The following is a 22,926-nucleotide window of genomic DNA, read 5'->3' as shown; positions in this document are numbered from 1 at the left end:
GAACATTAAATTCTTACAGAAAGGACAAATAAAACTCAAAAGATCAGTTCAGGGTCACAGGAAAAAAAATTCAGGGACAAAGAACTGGCATTCCAGGCATGACATTAGAGTACTAGATGTTACCACTCTGTACTGGATACCTTGAAAACTTTATTTCTCTTCCTCCACAAGCACTTTGCTTTTTACTAGGACCTGTGAACACTTCCCAATTACAACTGGGAGGAAAAACCTCCCCACATGATGACTGTTTCTGATACTGGATACTATTTACAGCAGCAGACTAAGTCAAGCAATTGTGCACACAGAAATTTAATACAGATCTTTTGTGTAACACTCTAAGCAACTCAACAATTTTTTGAGGGTTTCCTGATGAAAGATGGAGCAAAGTTTATAATAGGTTGCATAAATTCAGTAGTGTAGTACTCGGAGTTCATAGAGCATAGGCAGAAAATACCAGCTTTATTGAAACAAATTAGCAGAAATCAGTGACTTCCAGAGTGCTTTCCCATCGAATCATGGCACAAAATCATCCTATGTGAACAGAGACAAAATGAGAAACAGAATGTAAACTGTTCTTATTTAACAAGTCAATTAAGATTATCCATACAACGTGTGAGTTGACACTTATAAACTATTAAAGCTGAAATACCAGAAGCAGAGTGGAGTATAAATCTGAGGCGTGACTGTCTCTGTGGAATGTTATATCAAGTTACGATAAGGAAGTGCTAGACTACAGCTGTCAAACTGTTTTGCTACACACCAAGATGTTAATGGACTTACATGAATATGAACCATCGCAACTGTGAGAAAATGTAAAGGTTCAAGTACCAACTTTTCAGGATTTCTAGTAATTAAAAAGTAACGCTATAGCAGAAACGAGACGTTCATCATCAGATATGCACTCATATTTTAATAAATGCAAACCTGAACTTGTTTTTCAACAAATAAGTAAAATAATGGGCTTCTCTGTTACTATTACTACTATAATAGTTACGTGTCCATGATTTCCTTCAGGATGTCCCTGCTGGACAGTGGCAAATCCCACTTACCCCTTCCAGATCTCTGCTTGATAAAGTGGGGAGCGTGAGTGCGGCTACAAAACACTACCATTTTTTCAGAGGCAGTTCTGGAACCTAGCAGTCCATGTGTCAACGCTTCTTTCAGAAAAGCAAAACAGACAGAAATGGACGAGAGTTTTACTAGGTACCAATTTTTTTTGTTTTTTGGGTTTTTTTTACTTCTATTCTCCCCCCAGAAGAGGATGGAAACTCAAAACCTGGTTAGAGACAGGCAGGAGAGACCCTGATGGTGTCAGCTGAAGCATGCCAGATATTCAGAGGAAGACAAAAGGTCAGGGAACACCAGGGAGGAAGCGAGTTCCTTCAGAGCATGAACAGAGGGAGCATGGAACATAAGAAAAACAGAAGGCAAAAAATTGGAAACCGTGGTCCAGGATTGTCTGTGTACACACACACACACACACTTTACTTTTCTGTAAGAGACTCTTACATCCGTTAAGTTGGAAAACAATAACAAAAATTACATCAATATTAAACACTGTTTTCCTCTCTGCTACAGGAGAAGTAGAGGCACAGATACCTTTTCACTCCCAGTATTTAAAAATAGCTCTCATCAGTAGCAAGAGATAATAAAGTATAAAAACAAAGTAGCAACACATCCTGGTCTCCAATTTAATTTATTTTCTTTATTTGGATTTAAAAACTACTGACACAAAATGGAAAAGTACTGTCTGGAAGCCTCATCTTAGAGGAGTCCCTGATCCTTGCTGTCAGAGATTTTAGAACCCCTCTGATAGAAAGAACGTAATAGCTACTTCTGAAGGAAAACGTTGAGTCAACATGCAAGGCATCTGTGTCAGTTAAAAAAAGATGTTTTACAAAGTTATTAAAGCTGTTGTGCTATTTTGGGTTGCCTTTTTTTTTTTAAAGACAGAAGAAAAATTAATGTGCATTCTGGTATGGACAACCTTTAAACAGCTGATAAATTCAAGAAAGATAAATCTGTTCTTGACTCAAAGAAATTTGGGGGAACCTCTGGTTATATCAGCACTTCTTGACTAAGATGTTAAGAGTTTTGTTTGGTTGGTTTTTAATTAAAGACACTTTAGGAAAATGGATCACTATTTCAATATTCTCATTCCACGACTGAATTTGAACAGTCATGCATGGTACTATTTCGATTATGTTCCTCAGCAGATATTAATTCAATACCAAAAAGGACCATGGCCCTGCTATGCAATGAACTCTGCTCTCAGAATTCAGGAGTTAATACAGCCTGACTGAAGCCTAAGTACAGGAGAATGAATACCTATCAAGCAGCACTTCGTATTATCTGACATTGCAATGGCATGACCCACACAGCCCTCTCCTATTTCTTGCTGACATGTCTCAGAGATCTAGCCAAACACAGCACTTTTTTTTTTTTTTTTGCGTTGATTTTTGAGTGCAATCTATGTTATGAAGATCGGATAGATAGCAATAAAGCGTGCATTTGCTTTGCAGACATGAAATTGGAGAAATTCCCAGTGGTGAGGTACAATCTCAGCTGAAAGGACACATTTCACAGTGATTACAGATATAACTGTATGCTGATATTACAACAGAGATTGTCAGGGACTGAAATGGAAGACGTCACAATTTTTTCAAGGATCAGAAAGACAAAATTATACATTGCACAGAAAAGGAAGGATGCTGCAAAGAACTAGGAGAGTTAAGAAGCAACTGACGAATCTTCAAAGTATCGCCAAAAGAGGCAAGACACTGGAGGGTACAGCAAAGCAAAACACAGTAAGTGAAAAAGGGAAATTTGCTTGGGCTTTAGAAGCAAGCTTAAAGAGGAAGGTATTTCAGAGACAGGGAAGCAAAGGAGCCACATTAGTAATATCAGGAAAGTTTTAAGAGCCAGAATGACATTAGGCTTACAAACCCAACATTAAGTAGATGATTAAAAAGTAAAGATCCTTAACATTTTTGGAAGTGACTTTCGTAGGGATTCTCTGACAATGAAAAAGCCAGAAAGGGTCAAAGATGAGTATGAGACTACAGAGTAACAGAAACATCACATCAAGGAGAAATCATAGAATCACAGAATGGTTTGGGTTGGAAGGGACCTTAAAGATCACCTGGTTCCAAGCCCCCTGCCATGAGCAGGGACACCTTTCACTATACCAGGTTGCTCAAAGCCCCGTCCAACCTGGCCTTGAACACTTCCAGGGATGGGGCATCCATGACTTCTCTGGGCAACCTGTTCCAGTGCCTCACCACCCTCATAATTTCCTTAAAATAAATGCTTCATACAGGAAGAGATAGTTGCATCTTACCTAGGGAACCACGAGGCATTTCCCAATCAGCAAGAAACATGGCCAACTCACCCTCAGGTCTAGGTGCAGTGGCAAAGGAAGGACAACCGCTTCCTTTTCCGAGTCTCTTGACTCTTCCCTTCTATCTTACCAACCCTTCTTGCAAACTTCACCTCTTTATTTACCAGACTCCCATCCCACCAGAAATCATAGATATATTAGGCGGGAAGATTAATACTTCAGGGTATTTAAGATCTTTGAAATGCAATGAAGACAAATCTTGCCTGAAATCTTTTTGGTAAAAACTTCAGAAGTGCTGTTAAAAGCAACGTTTGACAAGTACCGTTCTTTTAAAGCAACACTTCTGTATTTCAACTGATTTTTTACTGTGGCTTTGATTTCTAAGACACTTAGAAGACTTAACTTCACATCTTCGTATCTTTTAAAACATCAAACCGTAAAGACTTTTGACCAGATTTTTATCCTTTGACTGGTTGTAAGGTGCAAAGTCATTGCTCTGTGTTACAAATTAACAACACTTAAACCTCTTTTGGCTTATTTGGAAAGCGGAGTTTCACTAAACATACTTGGAAATCCTGGAGGTAATTTCTAAACGAGTCACAAAAAATGTCATTTAACTATGTCTAGTAAGCTACTCCATTTTTATTATTTCCAACTATGCCTCCTGCATAAATCTTTCCACAGATGAATGAACTGTATACAGGTGAATGCAATGTGAATAAAGCTGAAACAAACAAACAAAACTCCACATGAACCTGAGACAAATTTTTATACATTTCACTATTATTAAATATACATTCTATTACAGCACAGAGCCACTGCTAAGTATAAGTCTAAGGTACATAAGTCACTGGCCCAAAGAGCATAGTCTCAGTCACTCCTTCTGATCTGCCATGGATATCAGCCAAGACAACTTGTTTTTCCATTTTCAGAAGCCTAATTAAAAGTCCCACTATTATCCTGAATAACTGAATGCATTAAACATTATTATGAAAACTTTAATGAGGGCAACAACCCACAGAAGGCTGCTCACAACAGGTAAGTCAGAATCACCAGGTAATTGCTACAGTCCTCCCTAAGGGAAACGGCACCCACACCTCTGGTCCGGGACACCGTCATCAAAACCAGCCTGCGTGAGGTCCAGACACAGCTCTTCTTCACTCTGACAGTAGCCAGGCACTGCTGTCCTCTCCCAGACCTCATGGGCAATTCTGCTCTCAGTCTCACTGTGGTCTAGATTGTAAGAACACTCTTATCAAATGAGCATTATCCTCAGGAATAGCACACAGCCAACTCCTCTGAACGTATGCATATATCACTTAAATAGGTACCCTTGCTGAAGCCGGAACCTCTTCTTTAACAGCTAGGCCAGTAACTGAGAGAGAAATATTAGCCAGGCAATATAACTACAATAGCCAAATATAATCCAAATGTAGATCCAGGGGAAAATTTCATTAAAGTAATATGGATGAAGTGGAAAATGCTATCACCAGCACTGGCTTTAATGTTTACACAGCCTCAGGTATAAACTATTGTAAAATTAAGTATGAAAAGGGAGACAAGCATGTCACAGCTATGGCAGTAACACTAGCGAGTTAAACGGCATACTGGATTTACATATTTTGCACCTCCTGTCACCGCCTTTTCTATAACCTCTTCCCCCTGTACACAACCGCTCACCCCCCCTCTCACACGCCTGCGTTCTGCCTGAGAGGATAAGACAACTGCAGCAGCAAAGAGGAAAGTTACAATTCCCACTCACGTAGAAACCCTTCTACTTTCTGTTTCGATACCACACTTACCCTGGTATTTCCAAGACTTTTAATATATTCCTACTACCAAGGCTTTACTCCGTATCTCAAGGATTGCCATAGAAGCACGGTGAATACTTAAGTAATTAATCCACACACTTTCACAGCTGGATTGCTGCTGTTTTCTGAAAGCCAGCTTTGGGTTTGCAACACGCTACATGGCAGCGCACCACTGACGTTCTCGTTGCTCTCTTCACTTCCCGGTTTTATACTACCTCTCTTGTCCAGGATGAACTTTTCCTAATATACCTCACATAACATCTTCAAATCCCAATTAAATACACACACCTATATCTACTTTTACACAGCCTTTGTCAAGGAACAACTCCTCAAATAACTCGTAGACATCCTACATTTCAACTATTACCTATTGCCTCATATCTGTCCTTTAGGCAGAGGCATATTTTAAGGCACAGCAAATGTTGCGCGTGTTCCTAATATTTTTCTAAGGTACATTTGGCATTTAAGACAACTTCAATAAGGCATAATGCTGTATTTTTATTTGGATGCGTAATGAAGAGTTGATTTCCTCCTATATGTAACGGAAGATGATGATGATACACAGAATATTCTTGTGGTTTAGCCATGAAAAACAAAGAAAAAAAGAATAATTTTGACTGCCTCTCAGTTTCCACCAGAAACCCAACCTTAATTTTACATTCACTGCATTGTATTTTAAAGAGATTCCATCTGCTCTGTCTGTAGTACACATTAATATTCAGAAGACATCTGCAGTGTGCAGAACAAGCTTTTAATTGGAATCATGTCACAGCTACCATTGCACAACACTGAATGTAAATGTTGGCTATCTGCACTTGGCAGCTGCTTGGCAGGCTTATTATAAAGTCCTACTGAGACTGATAGTGTCTTTAAATAATCCGGTATCAGGACAGAAAAGGTATCTTGAAAAATCAAATATTTACTATCAGGAAACAGTTTTACAATGCCATCCATACCTAACATAGTTTATTAGCACCTTAAGCTACTTATAAGCAAAATGGTTTATATTCAGCCATAATTTTCAAGGAGAGTCAAAAAATTGATAAAACTGAAGACTCACGTCTTTCATTATGACAGACATTCAAGCAAATCCAACTTGCACACAAAAGAAAACTAAACTTCAGTGCAACCGAAATTGTGTAGTGAAGCTCGAAGCATTGATAAAAATCTGTAACTCGAGCATTGCTAAGCATGTAAGAGCACCTGAATAACAGAATTCAATTAACAGGTGTGCTCAGTGATTTAAGACACTTTCCTACAACGCCAGACTAATTATTCTAGAAAGAACAATACAGTTACCTATTTTTTAAGATAAAAACAACACTAAGTTAATAGCATCATCATTTGCTTCAAATCCTTGCCAAACGATGGTAATATAAAATTACTTTTTCCCAAACATCTACATATTTTCAGTTTGTAGTCTTCTGTAAGTTTCTGACAAATGGGGCAGTGATCAGCAATCTATATGGAGAAAAGTGTGTGTGTGTATGTGTGTAAATATATATACACACACGTGCGCACACACACACTAAAGTTCTCTCTCCAATACAAGCAACTAGTTGTTAGACTGTCAAACTGATCTTATACATGTTGCAAGTTAATTATTTAAATCTTACCAGTAGGTAAAAGGGACATCGGAACAGCAACACTTGCTTCTCATGAAGCACACATTTTCTTGGGGAATGTGTCTTCCACGATCTTTGCTATAGTAGCATAACAAACACTTTTTCACAAAACTAACAAAACTTCAAGACCATAGCTTGTTAAGATATAGATACGTTGCCACAAAAATAATTACACAAGTAGAGGCAATAAGAACAGAAAGTCATCGCAATCCAACTGTTCTAACTCTAGTGCTCGTCTCTGATAGACTAATTGGCTTAACGGATGCTGCTTAGCTTCAGTACAGCTTCCAACACAAATAAGTGAATTACACAGAAGGGGAAGCCGCAGTTGTTTGTGCTCAGGGCATACTTACGTGGTCAGTCTCAAGCCTGTACTTGCACATCCACCACCATTTTAGAACACGTTACGGTGGAAGGGCAATAAAGAAAGGAAGTCAGAGGACAGAGCAAGGTTTCAGTCCCAAACCTGAACACACAACCAGAAGATCGATGATCGCTGATTGTAGCAGCACTTCCAATCTGTTTCAATGCAAAGGGAAAAATGGTTGGTCTTAGCTTTTCATCAGTGATATGCAGCTGGTCTGCTCAAGTTTGCACTAGAACAGAAAGGAAGAATTAATGTGGGCAGTTACGGATGAGATGCAGTATAAGAAGCTTTTCCTTTTGCCTCCTAGCTATTTACAGTCTCGGATAAAACAGATTGGAGTCACTCTCGCAGTCAGGTATTGTATCTCATGTGACAGACAGTAAGAAACAGCTATAACTGAACTGGTTCTACAAAAGAGAGCAATTTAGAAGAAAAATATTGAAGAAAAGAAGATTGGAAGCTCAGCAGAAACAACCAGCAACACTGAAAGGGCATAGTGTTTTATATACCCAGCATGGATGTTACACAGCTATGCTTGCCAGGTCAGCCTGAGCCAGGATTGTATAATTATAGGTACATAGGTAGGATTTAAGAATAGCATCCTACAGCTAAAACAGGAGGCACCTAAAAGCCCATAGTTCTTTGGTTGGGTCACTTCTAATTTCATTACCAATTCCTATTGTCGTTACTGATTTGGATGATGAAACATAGCATGTTTTTACATAAGACAAAGCTGGAATGGGTTGTGCTGTCATCTGATTTTATCTGTATAAAAGAGCAAGAAGAATTGCAATTAGAAAGACCAGCATCAAGCATCACTTCAAGCTGATTCAGAGCCTAATCGGCACTGGTGAGGCCGCACCTTGAGCACTGTGTTCAGTTTTGGGCCCCCCACTACAAGAAGGACATTGGGCGTGGCCAGAGAAGGGCAACGAAGCTGGTGATGGGTCTGGAGCACAAGTCTTACGAGGAGCAGCTGAGGGAACTAGGGCTGTTTAGCCTGGAGAAGAGGATGCTGAGGGAAGACCTTATCGCTCTCTACAACCGCCTGAAAGGAGGTTGTAGTGAGGTGGGGGTCGGTCTCTTCTGCCCAGTAACAAGCGATAGGACGAGAGGAAACGGCCTCAAGCTGCGCCAGGGCAGGTTTAGGTTGGATATTAGGAAAAAATTCTTCACCGAAAGGGCAGTCAGGCACTGGCACAGGCTGCCCAGGGAAGTGGTCGAGTCTCCATCCCTGGAGGTATTTAAAAGAAGGGTAGATGTGGTGCTTAGGGACATGGTTTAGTGGTGGGCTTGGCAGTGCTGGGTTAACGGTCTTTTCCAACCTAAACGATTCTATGATTCTAATCTCACACATCCACATTTAAATCAGGGCATAAGTACCCTTGTATATGCCGGGCAAGACACACTCGTTTCATGGTATCCTGGGCTGCATTAGGAGCAGTGTTGCCAGCTCGTCGGAAGAGATGGTTCTTCCCTTCTACTCAGCCCTGGTAAGGCTGCACCTGGAGGAGTACTGTGTCCAGTTCCGGGCTCCCCAGTACAAGAGAGACATGGACATACTGGAGAGGGGCCACAAAGATGATGAAGGGACTGGAGCATCTCTTGTATGAGGGCAGGCTGAAAGAGCTGGGACTGTTAGCCTAGAGAAAATAAGGCCCAGGGGAGCTCTTATCAATACCTGAAGGGACGGTGCAAAGACGACGGAGCCAGGCTCTTTTCAGTGGTTGACAGGACAAGAGTCAATAGCACAAACTGAAATACAGGAGGATCCATCTGAACATCAGGAAACACGTTTTTTTACTGTGAGGGTGACCAAGCACTGGTGCAGGTTGCTCAAAGAGGTTCTGAAGTCTCCATTCTTTGGAATACTTAAAAGCCATCTGGACATGGTCCTGGGCAACCACTCTAGGCAGCCCTGCTTAACCAGAAGGGTTGGCCAAGATAACCTCCAGAGGTCCCTTCCAACCTCAACCATTCCGTGATTCTGTAAAGATACTCTAACAGCTCATTAAAACTCATACTTTGCTTCCAGTTTAAGTTCAATGTCAAGAAGGGAAATAGAAGCAAACTTCATTTGCAGATAGATGCATTAAGGGACCCTCTAGTTTCAGCCATCCTTTTTCCAGGTAGGTAACTGTAAGTTTTGACAGAGCCACTGTATAGGTTTTGGGCTGTTGGGGTTTAATTTGTTCAGCTGTTTTTTAAAGGGGGAAGGGGAGAAAGGGAAGAGAAGAGGCTGAGAAATAGCCTGGGCTTCTACAATTGCTTACCAGGGGCACATTCTCCATATTTGCGAACTGAGCACTTTCTTGGGCGTTTTAAAAATTTTTCAGCGATGACTCTATTGCAAGATACTAAACAAGGTCTTATTCTACTAATGCCACATAAAAGCCAATGAGCACCCACATCCTGGACAAACCTCAACAGACGTATCAGCCCCCTTAGCCAGTGTCACAAAAGGCATCTATTATCAGTTGATCATCTACGATAACCTCTGCATCCTTCCCCACGTCACTGTTTTCTAGGATTTAGCACTCTATCCTGTAAACGTAATGACCACTGAAGACTCACTCTTGCCTGAACAGTTCATGGATGACCTTTCTCAAAAGATCAACAATTTAAACAGCTGGCTCAATTCTTCTTGAAGTCTGATTTTGACAGTTTTTTTTTAATTAGGTGCTTAAAAAAAGACGGAAGATGTGTTGTTGATTTGTGAAATAAAAAAAGTGTATTCAAAGAACTAGCGTCCCCATATGTGAGATGTTCAAAAAAACTACATTTGGAGAAAAAAATTGTATCATGCATCATATCACATTTTTTAATAACCAAAGCCAGAAAAACTTGGTCAGTTGTTTATAAAAAGTTCTAGATATACTTGCAACTGAAGTTACTGGTTTTCCAGTTTAGGGAAAAAAAAAAAAAAAAAGGCAAAACACACACACAAAAAACCCCACACCAACAACTTGTGTCCTATATACAGATTTAGCTACAGTAGTGATAGATGAGCTGCACAGGATTTACAGGATTTTATCCTGTAGCGGTAGCTTCAGAATCACAGTGCTGGCCACCAGGTTTTCTGCCTTGCTTCCCCTCATCTCTAGGGTGCAGGATCCTCTGTATGAGCACAACTGACTCTACCATTCATGTTAGTTCTCTTGTCTAACGCTTTACTAGGGAGACAACACAACATGAATCGCACCCAGCCCTTCCACACCACCGCAGCAGGTAGCGCAGCCTCAGCTCTGAGGGAGGGTGACAGCCAGCAGACTGAGGGGTGGCACAAAGCGATGAGATAGAAGATACAGAAGAGTATCATGGATTCTACAGAAGTATTACTAATATCTCTGGCGATTCTGTGATTCTACGTGTATACAACATGAAGTACTACTTCATTACCAGTACAGTTATATTCATCAATAATTCACAAGTGAATCTTGTTCCATTCAGATATAATTTGGTAACAGTTTCTTTTAGTAAATAAAGTATAAATAAAATTGAGTAGATTCTAAATATGTATGTTTTAAAATTTAGAAAAGTTAAAACTTCTTATCTGGGCAATCTTCAGGTTGTGATATACAACAAAATTACGAGCAAAAATAACTTCTGTACCACACCTCAAAATAATGTATTTTATAGCTTTTCTTCTTTCAGCTTTACACTTCTAACACTATTAAATTAACGTTCAGCAAAGCTTACTTGAAACATATAGCTGTAAAAAGAATAATCTCCATGTAAAAAAGTATTTTGACAGACAACCCACACCCACACACACACTTCCAGTAATTGCATCCTGTGTGCTTTCACAGGAAGAGGATTTTGGGGAAAGAGGAAGGGTGAAGACAAACAGATTTGTCCTGTTTCCTAAGAAGGGATAATAGTAAAAATCAGTGTGTTCTCCCCAGCCCAGGGAAAATCCTCTTTTATGCTCATGAATGTCCAAAGTCCCTGCAAGAGGGCACAAGTTAGCATTCATCCTAACATAAATATGCCAGTAACAACGAAAAGAAAGTCGCTGACCAAAGCGAGCTGCAGCAGGTGGCAAGTACTACATGGTTCAGCTTCCAGATGAACTGATTTTTAGTAGCAGAACTTCTAGTATAAAGCTCCCCACAGCCACTGTTACATACTACTTCAAAACAAATGGTATATATTGCAAATCTTTTAGCTATGAAAAGCTAACTATGTCTGTATGTAAAAGCTATGAAAAGTTAAAAAAAGCACTAACAAAAACAGTACACATCATATGAAGTTACATTGCTTCATAGTGCTATGAAAAAATGACAGAAGGCACAACACTTAATAAATGTTTTCAGCAGCAAGAAATTAAAATTACTTCACCCAGATGTAAGAGATACTCATACAGAATACAAGAGAAACTGAAGCCCAGTTTATGGTTGTTTTATGATAAAGGTACACAATCTCAATATTAGAATTAAAATTATTACACAAATTACTTCCAGTGATGTTTGATTTCTATACGCTTGAGAAACTGGAGTATTCAAAGTAACATCACCGCTCTGAATAGTATTAACTTTTAGCATTTTAGAACAAGAATACTTGTGGAATCTTCCCCCACCCTTCCCCAAAGGTGTCAAAGACAGAAGACTGAAAATTAATCTATTTTAATGAGCCATCTTTCATAACTTATCCCTGAGAAAGCTTTGAGTCTTACAAAGAATTATGAATTATAATCAGAAACATTGATAACAAGAACAATTACTTTCGGAAAAAAAAAAAAAAAAAAAAAAAAAAAGAAATTCCATCATCTTTGAATTTTCATTCCAGGGCCGTCCATGAGACATCTTCCATAGAGAGGTACTGCCCATATCCATGACAACCTGAGACGGACCAGTTCCTTGCACTACAGCATGTCCTTGAGGAAGCAATTCTTCCTCAATGATCAGGATTAGCACAAGTGTTGCCACAGAAATGGCAGTGTTTACTGGAGCCCCAACAGGAAAAAAAACACACAAATATTTGTATTTTTCTTTTCTTAAAATCTCCTCTATGGAATACAGTTTTCTCAATAGGAAGCAGAAAACAATATGCTATCCCAAGGGAGGAAGACCCAAAATGGAAATGAAGGGCCATTGTGACATCCTGCTTTATAACAGTCTGTCAATATACAATCACCAAGAACAAGGGAACTTGGCACTACAATTTATTCAAAAATACACAAGAAAACTACGGAGTAGTTTCTGAGCCCTCACCTAAAAAACACACAGCTCACTCCCCACACAAACTCCATACATGTTTTTAGAATACTCTGCAACAAGAGAAGCAGTGTGCTAAGCTTTGCAATCCTTCACGGCGTACCACTCAGAGAAGGGCAGAAACAGTTACCGATGGAAGAATATCTTTTTACCAAAACCACCACTTCATACAATCATCACAGAATGGTTTGGGTTGGAAGGGACCTTCAAGATCATCTGGTTCCAACCCCCCTGCCATGGGCAGGGACACCTTCCACCAGACCAGGTTGCTCAAAGCCCCGTCCAGCCTCTCCTTGAATACTCCCAGGGATGGGGCATCCACAGCTTCTCTGGGCAACCTGTTCCAGTGCCTCACCACCCGCATAGTGAAGCATTTCTTCCTTAGATCTAATCTAAATCTACCCTCTTCCCATTTAAAGCCATTACCCCTTGTCCTATCACTACCTGCCTTTATAAAAAGTCCCTCTCCAGCTTCCCTGTAGGCCCCCTTCAGGTACTGAAGGCTGCTATAAGGTCTCCCCAGAGCCTTCTCTTCTCCAGGCTGAACAACCCCAACACTCTCAGCCTGTCCTCATAGGAGAGGTGCTCCAGCCCACTGATCATCTTCATGGCCCTCCTCTGGGCTCGCTCCAACAGGTCCATGTCCTTCTTATGTTGGGGGCCCCAGAGCCGAACGCGGTACTCCAGGTGGGGTCTCACAAGAGCAGAGTAGAGGGGCAGAATCGGTTGGCTTTCTGGGCTGCAAGCGCACATTGCTGGGTCCTGGTGAGCTTCTCATCAACCAACAGCCCCAAGTCCTCCTCCTCAGGGCAGCTCTCATCCATTCTCTGCCCAGCTTGGGATTGCCCCGACCCATGCGCAGGACCTTGCACTTGGCCTTGTTGAACTTCATGAGGTTCATGCGGACCCACCTCTCCAGCCTGTCAAGGTCCCTCTGGATGGCATCCCTTCCTTCCAGCGTGCCGACTGCACCGCGCAGCTTGGTGTCATCAGCAAACTTGCTGTGGGTGCACTCAATCCCACTGTCCATGTCACCGACAAAGACGTTAACCAGCGCCAGTCCCAATACCGACCCCTGAGGAACGCCACTTGTCACTGGTCTCCACTTGGACATCAAGCCGTTGACCGCAACTCTTTGAGTGTGACCATCCAGCCAATTCCTTACCCACTGAGTGGTCCATCCGTCAAATCCATGTCTCTCCAATTTAGAGACAAGAATGCCGTGCGGCACAGTGTCAAATACTTTGCACAAGTCCAGGCAGATGACGTCAGTTGCTCTTCCCTGATCCACCAATGCTGTAACCCTGTCATAGACAGCCATCAAATTTGTTAGGCACGATTTGCCCTTAGTGAAGCCACGTTGGCTGTCACCAATCACCTCCTCATTTTCCATGTGCCTTACCACAGTTTCCAGGAGGATCTGCTCCATGATCTTGCCAGGCACAGAGGTGAGGCTGAGTGGCCTGTAGTTCCCCAGGTCTTCCTTTCTTCCCTTTTTAAAAATGGGGGTTATGTTTCCCCTTTTCATCTCCAATTTATAATCCTAATCCTTCTTCACACAACAGTTTAGAGAAAAATTTTGTAACAACTTGCTCCATTTTGCTGGTAAGGCCCCTGATCATGGACCACCTTGGTTTAGACTTCACCAACACCCAAAAAGGAGTGCGGGTTCCAGACTTTAGTACGACAAAAAATAAAGAAAAAGTTTGGTTTTGTTGTTGCTGTTGTTTTTAAATTATCATAAAAGCAGTGCTACAGAAGGAATAACTGCAGTCCCTCCCACATGCCTGTAAGGCAGGCTGTTCCTAGAGACGTCTTCTCCCCTAAAGGGAATTTCCAAGTCTATACACAGAGCAGAATTGCCACTACTCATCGTTTGCAATTTCCACATAGAAAAGAAATGCCCAGGATGGAAAGGGCTAATAGCAAAACTGCTACTAATACAACGCTGGACCTTATTATCCACGACTCATTGTATATTATGAAACAGAGGCCAAATCCTAGCAGTATGCTAACTGTAAGACAGGCTTGCTTTCTTCTAAACCTCCTATTTCCTACCCATTAAAGCACACAGAGAACACTGCCACGATCACAATTCTCACAACCTCACAGACAAAACACAAGTGACCACAAAGCAGCTGCTTGTTCTGCGTAACAGATTTCTGGAGTTTCCTCCTGATAGTCCCTTTTTCAGATTTGTCCTTTCAAAAGAAAAGGATCCTTTTGCATTAAAGGATCTCATAAGCACACACCCTTTAGTACAATTCGTATCTTGGTGCAAGATTCTTTTATATATCGGTGTTTCATCCACACTTAGATTTCTCAAATTCCCCACTAGTCACTTTTCTAACCAATGTTCTAGCAATTTATGATTTACCTTGTCTGTTTCATATTACAGTGATGCATAAAGATACTAAAAATGCAGAGTGCAGAAGAGTACACATCATTTGCCGTGCAACTAATGGCACCTCAGGGAAAAAACCTAAACCTAGGCGAATCAAAGAATCTTGATGTATCAAAAACCACCAAACAATTGTTACACCCCAAAGAAGTACTGATGCAAAGCCAGACATGGATCACAAAGATGCAAGTGCAGTAGCAGATCTAAAGGAATCTAAAGGACCGTCACAGAGACAAGAATAGTATCCCTCTAAAAGAGGAACCCGTACGTTTGTTAGAGTTATATTTGTCATTGTCTCCCTCTTCTTTCACAAAAAAATATGAATGATCATTCATGAAGTTGAAAACGTTACTAAAGCCAGTGAGAAACATTCATAGCTCATCTTGGCTACGCTTCCAGTCTTCATTTGAATAATGAGCAACTGCTCTTTGTTAAACATTAATGCTTTTTAATGACTGACTGGTGAATAATTTGAAGCGAGCTTGTTCTCTGTTGTCTCCTCCTCTTCCCTGAGATCTCCATTGTCCTATTTTAGATAAGAGGGTACAACTAAACTTCAGTATTAGCAAAACGGGAAGATGGCACTCTGCAACACTGACAGAATTGTCTCAGCACTCTAATATTAGCTTATTAAATGAAAAAATAGCACAGTTAAAAAGAAGCTAGTATTCAGTACAATATCTAGTATCGCAATAGAATAATTTCCTTTAGCTTAATTTTAGAACAAGCTAGAAGAATCCAATTTTAGAAGTTTCATACAATTTTTCTTACAATAAACTTTTTTAACGTGGAAAAACAAGCTTTTAAGAATTCAGCAATAATTTACAAAGGCTAGCTATCCACTTCCTTCATAGTTAGTTACGCTCTTTTTAGAGGCTAGTACACAGAGTAATGCAGTTTCTATTTGCCCAAAGTAATAGCAGGATACTAAAAGAGCATAAGCTGAGTCTAGAATTTAATTCATCTATACAGTTATAGCTAGTATCAAAAGCTTTTTCAGGAAATATCAAGCTTAATAGTTAAGTGAAAAGTTACCAGCATGCAACAGATCACAAATATGAATTTAAAAGACATTTTTAAAAGCACTGCTTGCTTCCTCACATTATAGGATGAACAGATTATTTAAGGAAAGCAGAATGATTATGTCAAGCCACTGAGAGCAAACTGGAATAAGAGGATATCTTTCTCGAGAGATTTTAAGGACTGCCTAACAGAGGCTATAGGAATTATAACAGTGCTGATGACAGGATGTTACAGGTAACACTGTAAGTATACTATGTCAAAATTGCAAGAAACTTATCTTTTAAAATTAACATAGAAGTTCCTCCTCCCTGATGTAAATCAATATACATTTAGCAATATCCACTGATGTTTGCAAATTTCAGTCAACTCATCTACAGTTCTCTGTTTCTCGGCCAGCCAGCAGCTTTTATCCCTTCACTTCATATTTTCGGTTCTTTTACTATCTCAGGTAAGAATGATTTATTATACCTGTATTTTAATTAAATTTTCATTTGTAGTGAAGATTACGGATGAAACCTTCCTTCACGCTCCATTGAGATACAAATGGTAACTTCCTTAGAACGACATCACCTAGCTAAAAAAAAGTCCTAGTCTAATCTTATAATAGAGTAAGTACAATCTTAAGAACAAATGCTGAAAAGCGAGTATTTGGTGATAAGCAAATACAGAAGCAAAAAGGCCTCCAGAAAAAAAGCTTCAGATATTTAGTCCAAGTAACTAAAGAGAAGTGAAATCAGTCTTCCTTAATACTTAGGTTATCTTCAAAGTTCCCCTGTGTGAACAAGATAAATATAGGGAGTGAAGTTCCATTAGTACTAACAGCAGTTACTCTATTTAAGCCTTCAGATTTAAGTCAGTGAGAACTGTCTCTGCAAAACCAAAGACATGTGCAAGTACAGCAGCTGCACAATGGTAGTCTTTCACTTGGTATTTTTTATGTTAAACACGTTCAAGATACTATGGTGCCAAGACCTATTAAAATCGGAAAATTAAATGCAGAAATATATTCCTCTTAAAACATTATCAACATGGATGCATTGCTAATACTTTGCTTTATAATTGATTTCATGTTATTGATGGAGATCAAAGAATAAATAAAACTAAAGCTTCTTCGGTACCTTCAGGTTGCTAGGCTTGCTTACACATACATTCTTTTTAAACATATAAAGAAAGCATGTGTATTTTTTTCTTTGCATACTAAGCTCAAAGGCTTAAAACAGATCATAATCTAGAGCTTCTTCCTCCACCTCCCTAAAAATCTAGACACTACTTAAGTAGAGCACAAAACACCTTTGTTGTAATTACTATGAAGCTACTAAGCCACATGAGACAGTCAAACAAATTTCAAAGGAGAAAAAAAAAAAGATGTAGCACTAGTAATTATCAGATTATGAAAGTGCCCACTGTGCTACCTAGATTTTAAATAGAGTAGCTATTCTTTGGACTGAATTTGCATCATACAATGCAATCATACTATAAAAAAAGATGTTCTGCAAAGAGAGGCTCTTTTAATGTTAAGGCCAAAAAAAAAACAACAGAGTGAGGAAAGAGCTACTGTGCTTTATTCCCAGTAAATTAACAATTATGGAGGAAGTAGGTAGGTGAAAGTACTACTAAGAAGTTAAAAGTACTTGCATTTTAAAGGTGACAGTATCTCACAGGAGCACTTGCAATAACCCATGAATCTGAATTACATCCGAAAACTTGAACAGTAGTCTTCAGAAGGACCACTGGTCTCCTTATTCTATCCTCCAAAAGCCTTAACATCATCCGACTTCTGTCATTCAATAAGTTTCCTTGAATCATTTCAGGAAAACAGCAAGGAGTTACGCCTGACCTATAAATTGATGTAGGCAGAGCATAAATGCTTTGTGATTGATGTAACAGTAATTCCTGAGGAATTCCACAGGACATATCAGCCGAGTACAGAATGAGAAAGCATAAGCAAATGATGCTTCAGAATAAGAGGAGAAAGAATCTGAAACAGTTTTAATTTAATATTAAGCACTTCTGTTAACAATTAAAAAGATAAAGATTTCAAAGATGGACTGAACTCTTATTCTCTATCACATCCAAGATTTAATGATGTTAAAGTGCATTTCCCTACTGCTGCACACCTTCTGCTCAGATATCCTATTGATGTTTTAAAGATGACATTTTTAGCAAATCCTTGAATTTTAACCGAGAAGCTCAGTACAGAACGAAACAGGATCTTTTCACCTGTTCATCCAGTTTCATACGCACCATTTTCTTCATAACAATAGAGCATACTGAAGAGGATTATTTCAAAAGTGATATATTAGGAAGTGTTCTCTTCTGCTCAGGGAGCAGCTGAAAAGCATACAATCTTTCCTTCAATATCAAGGTGAAACCCTGGGAAGGAAAAATTCAATTTGCACTAAAATACTTGTCATTAGTTAAAACATTTGAGTTGCTCAAATCAGTATATAAACCCAAAAACATTTTAGTTCCACAGTTAGTTAATTAAAAAAAACACCTGTGTTTATTCTTGGAGATATTACATATAACTGATTACTATTACAAACAAGGAAACCAGAAAGTTAACAGTGCAGCACCTTGCACCTTTATGCAATTGCCTCAACTGACAGGGAAGGAAAGCTGCCTGCCTGCCTTCAGATCTGCTACTCACAACAGAAGGTTTCCCAAAGCCATGACTCGGTCTCAAACAGTGGACAGACCATTTCTGTGGCTTTAATTTCACAGCCTTAACACATCCATTCAGAGCTTCCTCATTAAAATTAAAAGTGTCATGGTCATGGACACAGTTTAAGAACACATATGCATCCTTGGTTACATCCTCATCCTGATTTTTGAAGTTGTCACTTTGCATCTTTTCCCAACTCTATCAACTTGCCAATTTTGCAGCTATACCAATCAAATAAAGGCTGTGAGGAAAGCTTTGTATGTATAAATTCTCTGCCACAGTCCACTGGATAAATGTTTCTGGAGGTTTCCCCCCTGCCCCACTATCATCATTTTCTTTCCACACATTCCTTAGACTCCACTCTCTGCTGAACAGCCACATCCTGACGTCCTTTGATCACGTATACAAAAACTATTAAAATCAAGGATGAAACTCCAGGGGGTTCAGAGAATAAACATAAACCTGGAAGTAATTTCTTAAGTGTCACAAGAGAATAGAAGTCTTTTTTGCAGTCCAGTTAGTTTCAGTGACTTTTACCATGTTGATGGAGTGCCATTATGGCAGAAAAGGAACCACTGGTGTCACTATGACTACATGAAGACATTTGCCACACGGTTTACACCAAAGGCCAAGAGCTCAGTCTGATTTTAAGTTATGTCTCGCTTCTATTACCATATGCACTCAAAGCATACAAAAAAACAGATAAGTTATCTGAACTGTTCTCTAAACAATAGCATGCAGGTACAGCCTAGTGAGAAACACAAATTTATTATTGTACCAGAAGTAGAAACAAGACGACAAGCACATTATTTGTGCAGACATCGTTCACACTCCGAACATATAAAACCAGGTTAATTATTTAAACTAGCTTTAAATTGTCTTAACATAATACTTTACAAAACCACCACTGCTCAATTTTGTCTTTTCATTTAAAAACAGCCATGGAAGCATTTTTGAAACACCCATTTGACCTGTCTTTGCAACTTGAAGGTAAACAAGGGTTAATCTAGGAAAACAAAATGAAATTAATTGTAGCCTTTCCTAAATGGTCCAAGATGAAAAAAATGCAATCTTAGTAAACAGTACTAGGGCCTGTCCAGTGAGATTATCTGAGACTTTTTCATTTTGTGTGTTTTCTCTTTCTTTAGGATGTCCTTTAAATGCTGAGCAGTCTATAAGCACACAGGATCTGGCTTCCCACAACAAGGTAGAAGTATTGTCCTATCGATAAAATTCAGAGAGGACAGAGATATCAGAACCTCTAACTTGACATTTTCTCGTTAATAAAGCCTTCTACGATAACAGTTACAACAGAAATCTAAAAACCACGTAGCCGCGGTTGACTGCCCCCCACAATGTCAAACAACCTAAGAAAGAATCGTTTCCCTGACCCTAGAGAGACCTTTGCCTGCTGTTACGTAGAACATAGCAGTCTTCCTCCCCCAGGTCTTTGAAACTGTAAGGAGGGAATAGCACGGGTTTTGAGATAAGAAGCAAGACAGCATTACTGACAGTGCTGCTTGCCAAAAGGGCTCCGACTAGCACAAGTGACACTGACCAGCCTCATTCATTTAATTTTCTCTCCGACTAAGATAGAAAGATGACAAGCAGAAACTTGAAGCAAAGGAACCACCTTTCTGCTCTGGACAGCCTCACCACATAAAGCTGTATTTGAAAAGTTGTTTGCCAGCATCAAGTTTTTAGATATTTATCTGAAAACATCAGCTTCAGAGGATCCTTTCAGCTGCACTTGCCAACATTCACCAGGAAAACTTTACACTTGCTTCCCTGGAGAAGATCTTCCAAACCCTAAAACAAGATAAACTGATCAAGAAATAGAAAAGTTGCTTTCAATGATATTAAAAGCTCTGGTAGAGCGGGGTTGTTTGTTATGGATTTTTGGTTGGTTAGTTGTTTTTTTAAAAAGGAAAATGCTATATACAGAGATATTGCACATTTAAAAAAATTACATCCAACCATTTACTGCAATTTTTCCAATCTAGAACTTTACTTTAAAATAATACATTTTACAAGAAACTATAACTTCTTGTATATTTAGAGATGCTTGAAAATATTGCTGACTTGGGCTGCAGGACAAAGTCAGTTTTAATTATTGTCATAAATCTGTGCTCATGCTTGTACATCCCCTTAACTTCAATCCAGTCACTACCAGTGTTCACCTCTTTACCCTTTCTTTACCTTTCATTTTTTCTTCTTCATGCCCTAAACAGAACCCCTCTCTCATTAGAAAAAATAAACATTCAAATCTAGACAGTAATTGCAGACTGCTTTTTAATTCATTCTGACTCTGCATTTTATTCTTGTCCTCTCACATACTTGCATGTTTAGGCTGAACGTTTTCAAGGGCAGAAGCTGTGGTTTACTTTACTTTGTAGAGTTCCCAGTCTAAAAAGGCTGCAACAATAGCTGGCCTCTCAATGCTTCCTTAATAAAAACAATTATTTGTTCCACAGTTTAATTTCTTCTTGTTTCTTTAAAGCTGTTAACCAGAGCACAGGTGTAAGAACACACTGCATCCACAGGGTGACATATAGTAATTGGTCTCAAAGAGGATCCTCTATCAATAAAAGTCAGAAACCTTTACTCACGTTATAGGTCAAGGGCACAAGACCTCCAAATGAGGGCACTGAAAGTTTAGGGAAAACACGCCTTTTCTCACCTTTCCCTCTCCCCTTAAGTTACCTTCTAATAACGTGAGAGTATTCAGCAATTTCAGGTCCAAAATTCTGAGCGTGCCAAGAAATACCATTCACAAACATTTTAAATAACTTTTTGCATTGCGACTCCATTACAGTCCAAATTATAAACACTGCGCATTGCACAACACACACAGTCCGTTTTGACAGAATAAAAATGGAAGTATCACAAGTGGCGTTTCATTGTCCAGATCAATTAAGTATCTAGCTTAGAGAGCTACAGTATTAAGAGGAGTACACAGGTGGTTTTGCATTTTTGCTATTTAGCAACGCATTAAAAAGTTATTCCGGTGCTTTTTAATAACCACTTTAAACACACAACAGTGGCAATAAACATCTTCAGTGAAAAAAACAAAACCACTTGTCCGCTATGTTTTAAAGACAGAAATGTAAAGATAAGTGCAGAAGAGGTTGCACAATAACACATGATCGTTCCTATCACATGCTTGGCAGTATGCTCAACCCACTGTGATAACCCCGGGCAGACCCCGGGCGCCGTTCTGGCCGTTGTACGGCAGCTCTGTACACCTGCCCTCCGACACCCCACCGGGGGAAGGAGTCTCCTGCTGGAGCCTACAGGCCTAACGCTGGCCGAGCGCGGGTTCCCCCCGAGAGGACAGCTCTGCAGCCCGCGGCTTCCCCACGCCGCCAGCCCGCACAGAGCCACGGAGGGAAGGACCCCGCCGACGGCGCCCGGGAGCACCGGCCACGGTACCGCGGTGCCGCAGGAGGAGGCAGCCGGAGCCTCCCCCCCCCCGCCCCCCCGCCATTCAATCCATCCCGCCCGCTCTCGCCCTGCAGCCCCGAGCGGCCGCGGCCGGGCAGCGGCACCGGGGACGGGGTGGCGGAGGCGGCCGGCCGCCCTTCCGGGCTGCCTCCTCCCCCGGCGGCAGGACCCCGCCGCTCCCGGCCCTTGGGCGGCCCCTCACCGCCGGTACTTACGCTCGAAGTCGGAGTCGGAGTCCTCGTCGCCGCGGTCGGGCTCCTCTTCCCCGTTGGACTCGGTCTGCATGGGCTCCCCGTCGAAGCTGACCACCCTGCGGCCGCCGCCGGCCGCCTCCTGGTCGCGGGCATCCCGCAGGCGAGCGAAGTACTCGGCGGCGAAGCCCAGGAGGTCGGACGGCCGGTGCCGCAGCACCTCCACCGTGTAGCCCTGCAGCAGCTCGGTGAGGCCCGGCGGGATCTCGATGCTCATCGTGCTGGGGACCGAGGAGGAGGAGAAGGAGGCTGCCGCCTCCCGCCTCCCTCCTCCCTCCCTCCGCGGCCGGCTGCGGCGGTGCCGGGCTCGGGGCCTCCCTCGGCGGGTGCTGACTGACTCCCGCCGCTCCGGTCACACGAGCCGCGCCGGAGGGGCGGGGGGGGGGGGGCGGAACGGGGACGGGAGCGGCCCCGGCTGCGCAGGCGCGGGAGCGGGCGCGGGGCCAACGGCCGCGCACGCGCCGAGCGGGGAGGCGCGTGCGTCACTGCGCGGCGCGGCGCGAGCGGGGGAGCCGAGCACGAGGCCGCCGGGGGGGGGGGGGGAAGCACCGGGCGTTCGCCGGCGGCAGCGGGGGGCGGAACGGCTGGAGGCCCCGCAGGAGACGGGACCCCGGGAGCGGCTCCGCCGCAGGGCCCGGGCGGTGAAGTGGCAGCGGGGAGGTGGGTGGGGGCGCGGGCGGTTGGGCTGCTCGGGGCCCGCGCTGCAGCCCGTTACGCACCGGTCACGGAGCGCGGGAGCGGGTTTGCGTGGAATTTGCAAAGCTTTGGGGCAAAGCTGGGCGT

General features: G+C 41.6%; 1 protein-coding gene across 1 annotated transcript in view; it reads right to left on the bottom strand.

Annotated features, from left to right (window-relative positions):
* The window catches only part of PRKAR2A (protein kinase cAMP-dependent type II regulatory subunit alpha), a 70,009-nt gene extending 47,488 nt beyond the window's left edge, over positions 1–22,521 (bottom strand). The window contains exon 1 of the mRNA XM_087743275.1: positions 22,108–22,521. Coding sequence (XP_087599401.1) covers positions 22,108–22,360 — 253 coding nt within the window. The 5' untranslated portion in view covers positions 22,361–22,521. The remainder of the gene's footprint in view (positions 1–22,107) is intronic.
* Positions 22,522–22,926: the final 405 nt, after the last annotated feature.

The sequence above is a fragment of the Nipponia nippon genome, unplaced genomic scaffold, assembly GCF_047370975.1.
Source record: "Nipponia nippon isolate SJK-2023a ecotype South Korea unplaced genomic scaffold, ASM4737097v1 scaffold_9, whole genome shotgun sequence".
Lineage (NCBI taxonomy): Eukaryota > Metazoa > Chordata > Aves > Pelecaniformes > Threskiornithidae > Nipponia > Nipponia nippon.
Note: the sequence above shows the minus strand (reverse complement) of the source record. Positions and strands in the feature narration are given on the sequence as shown.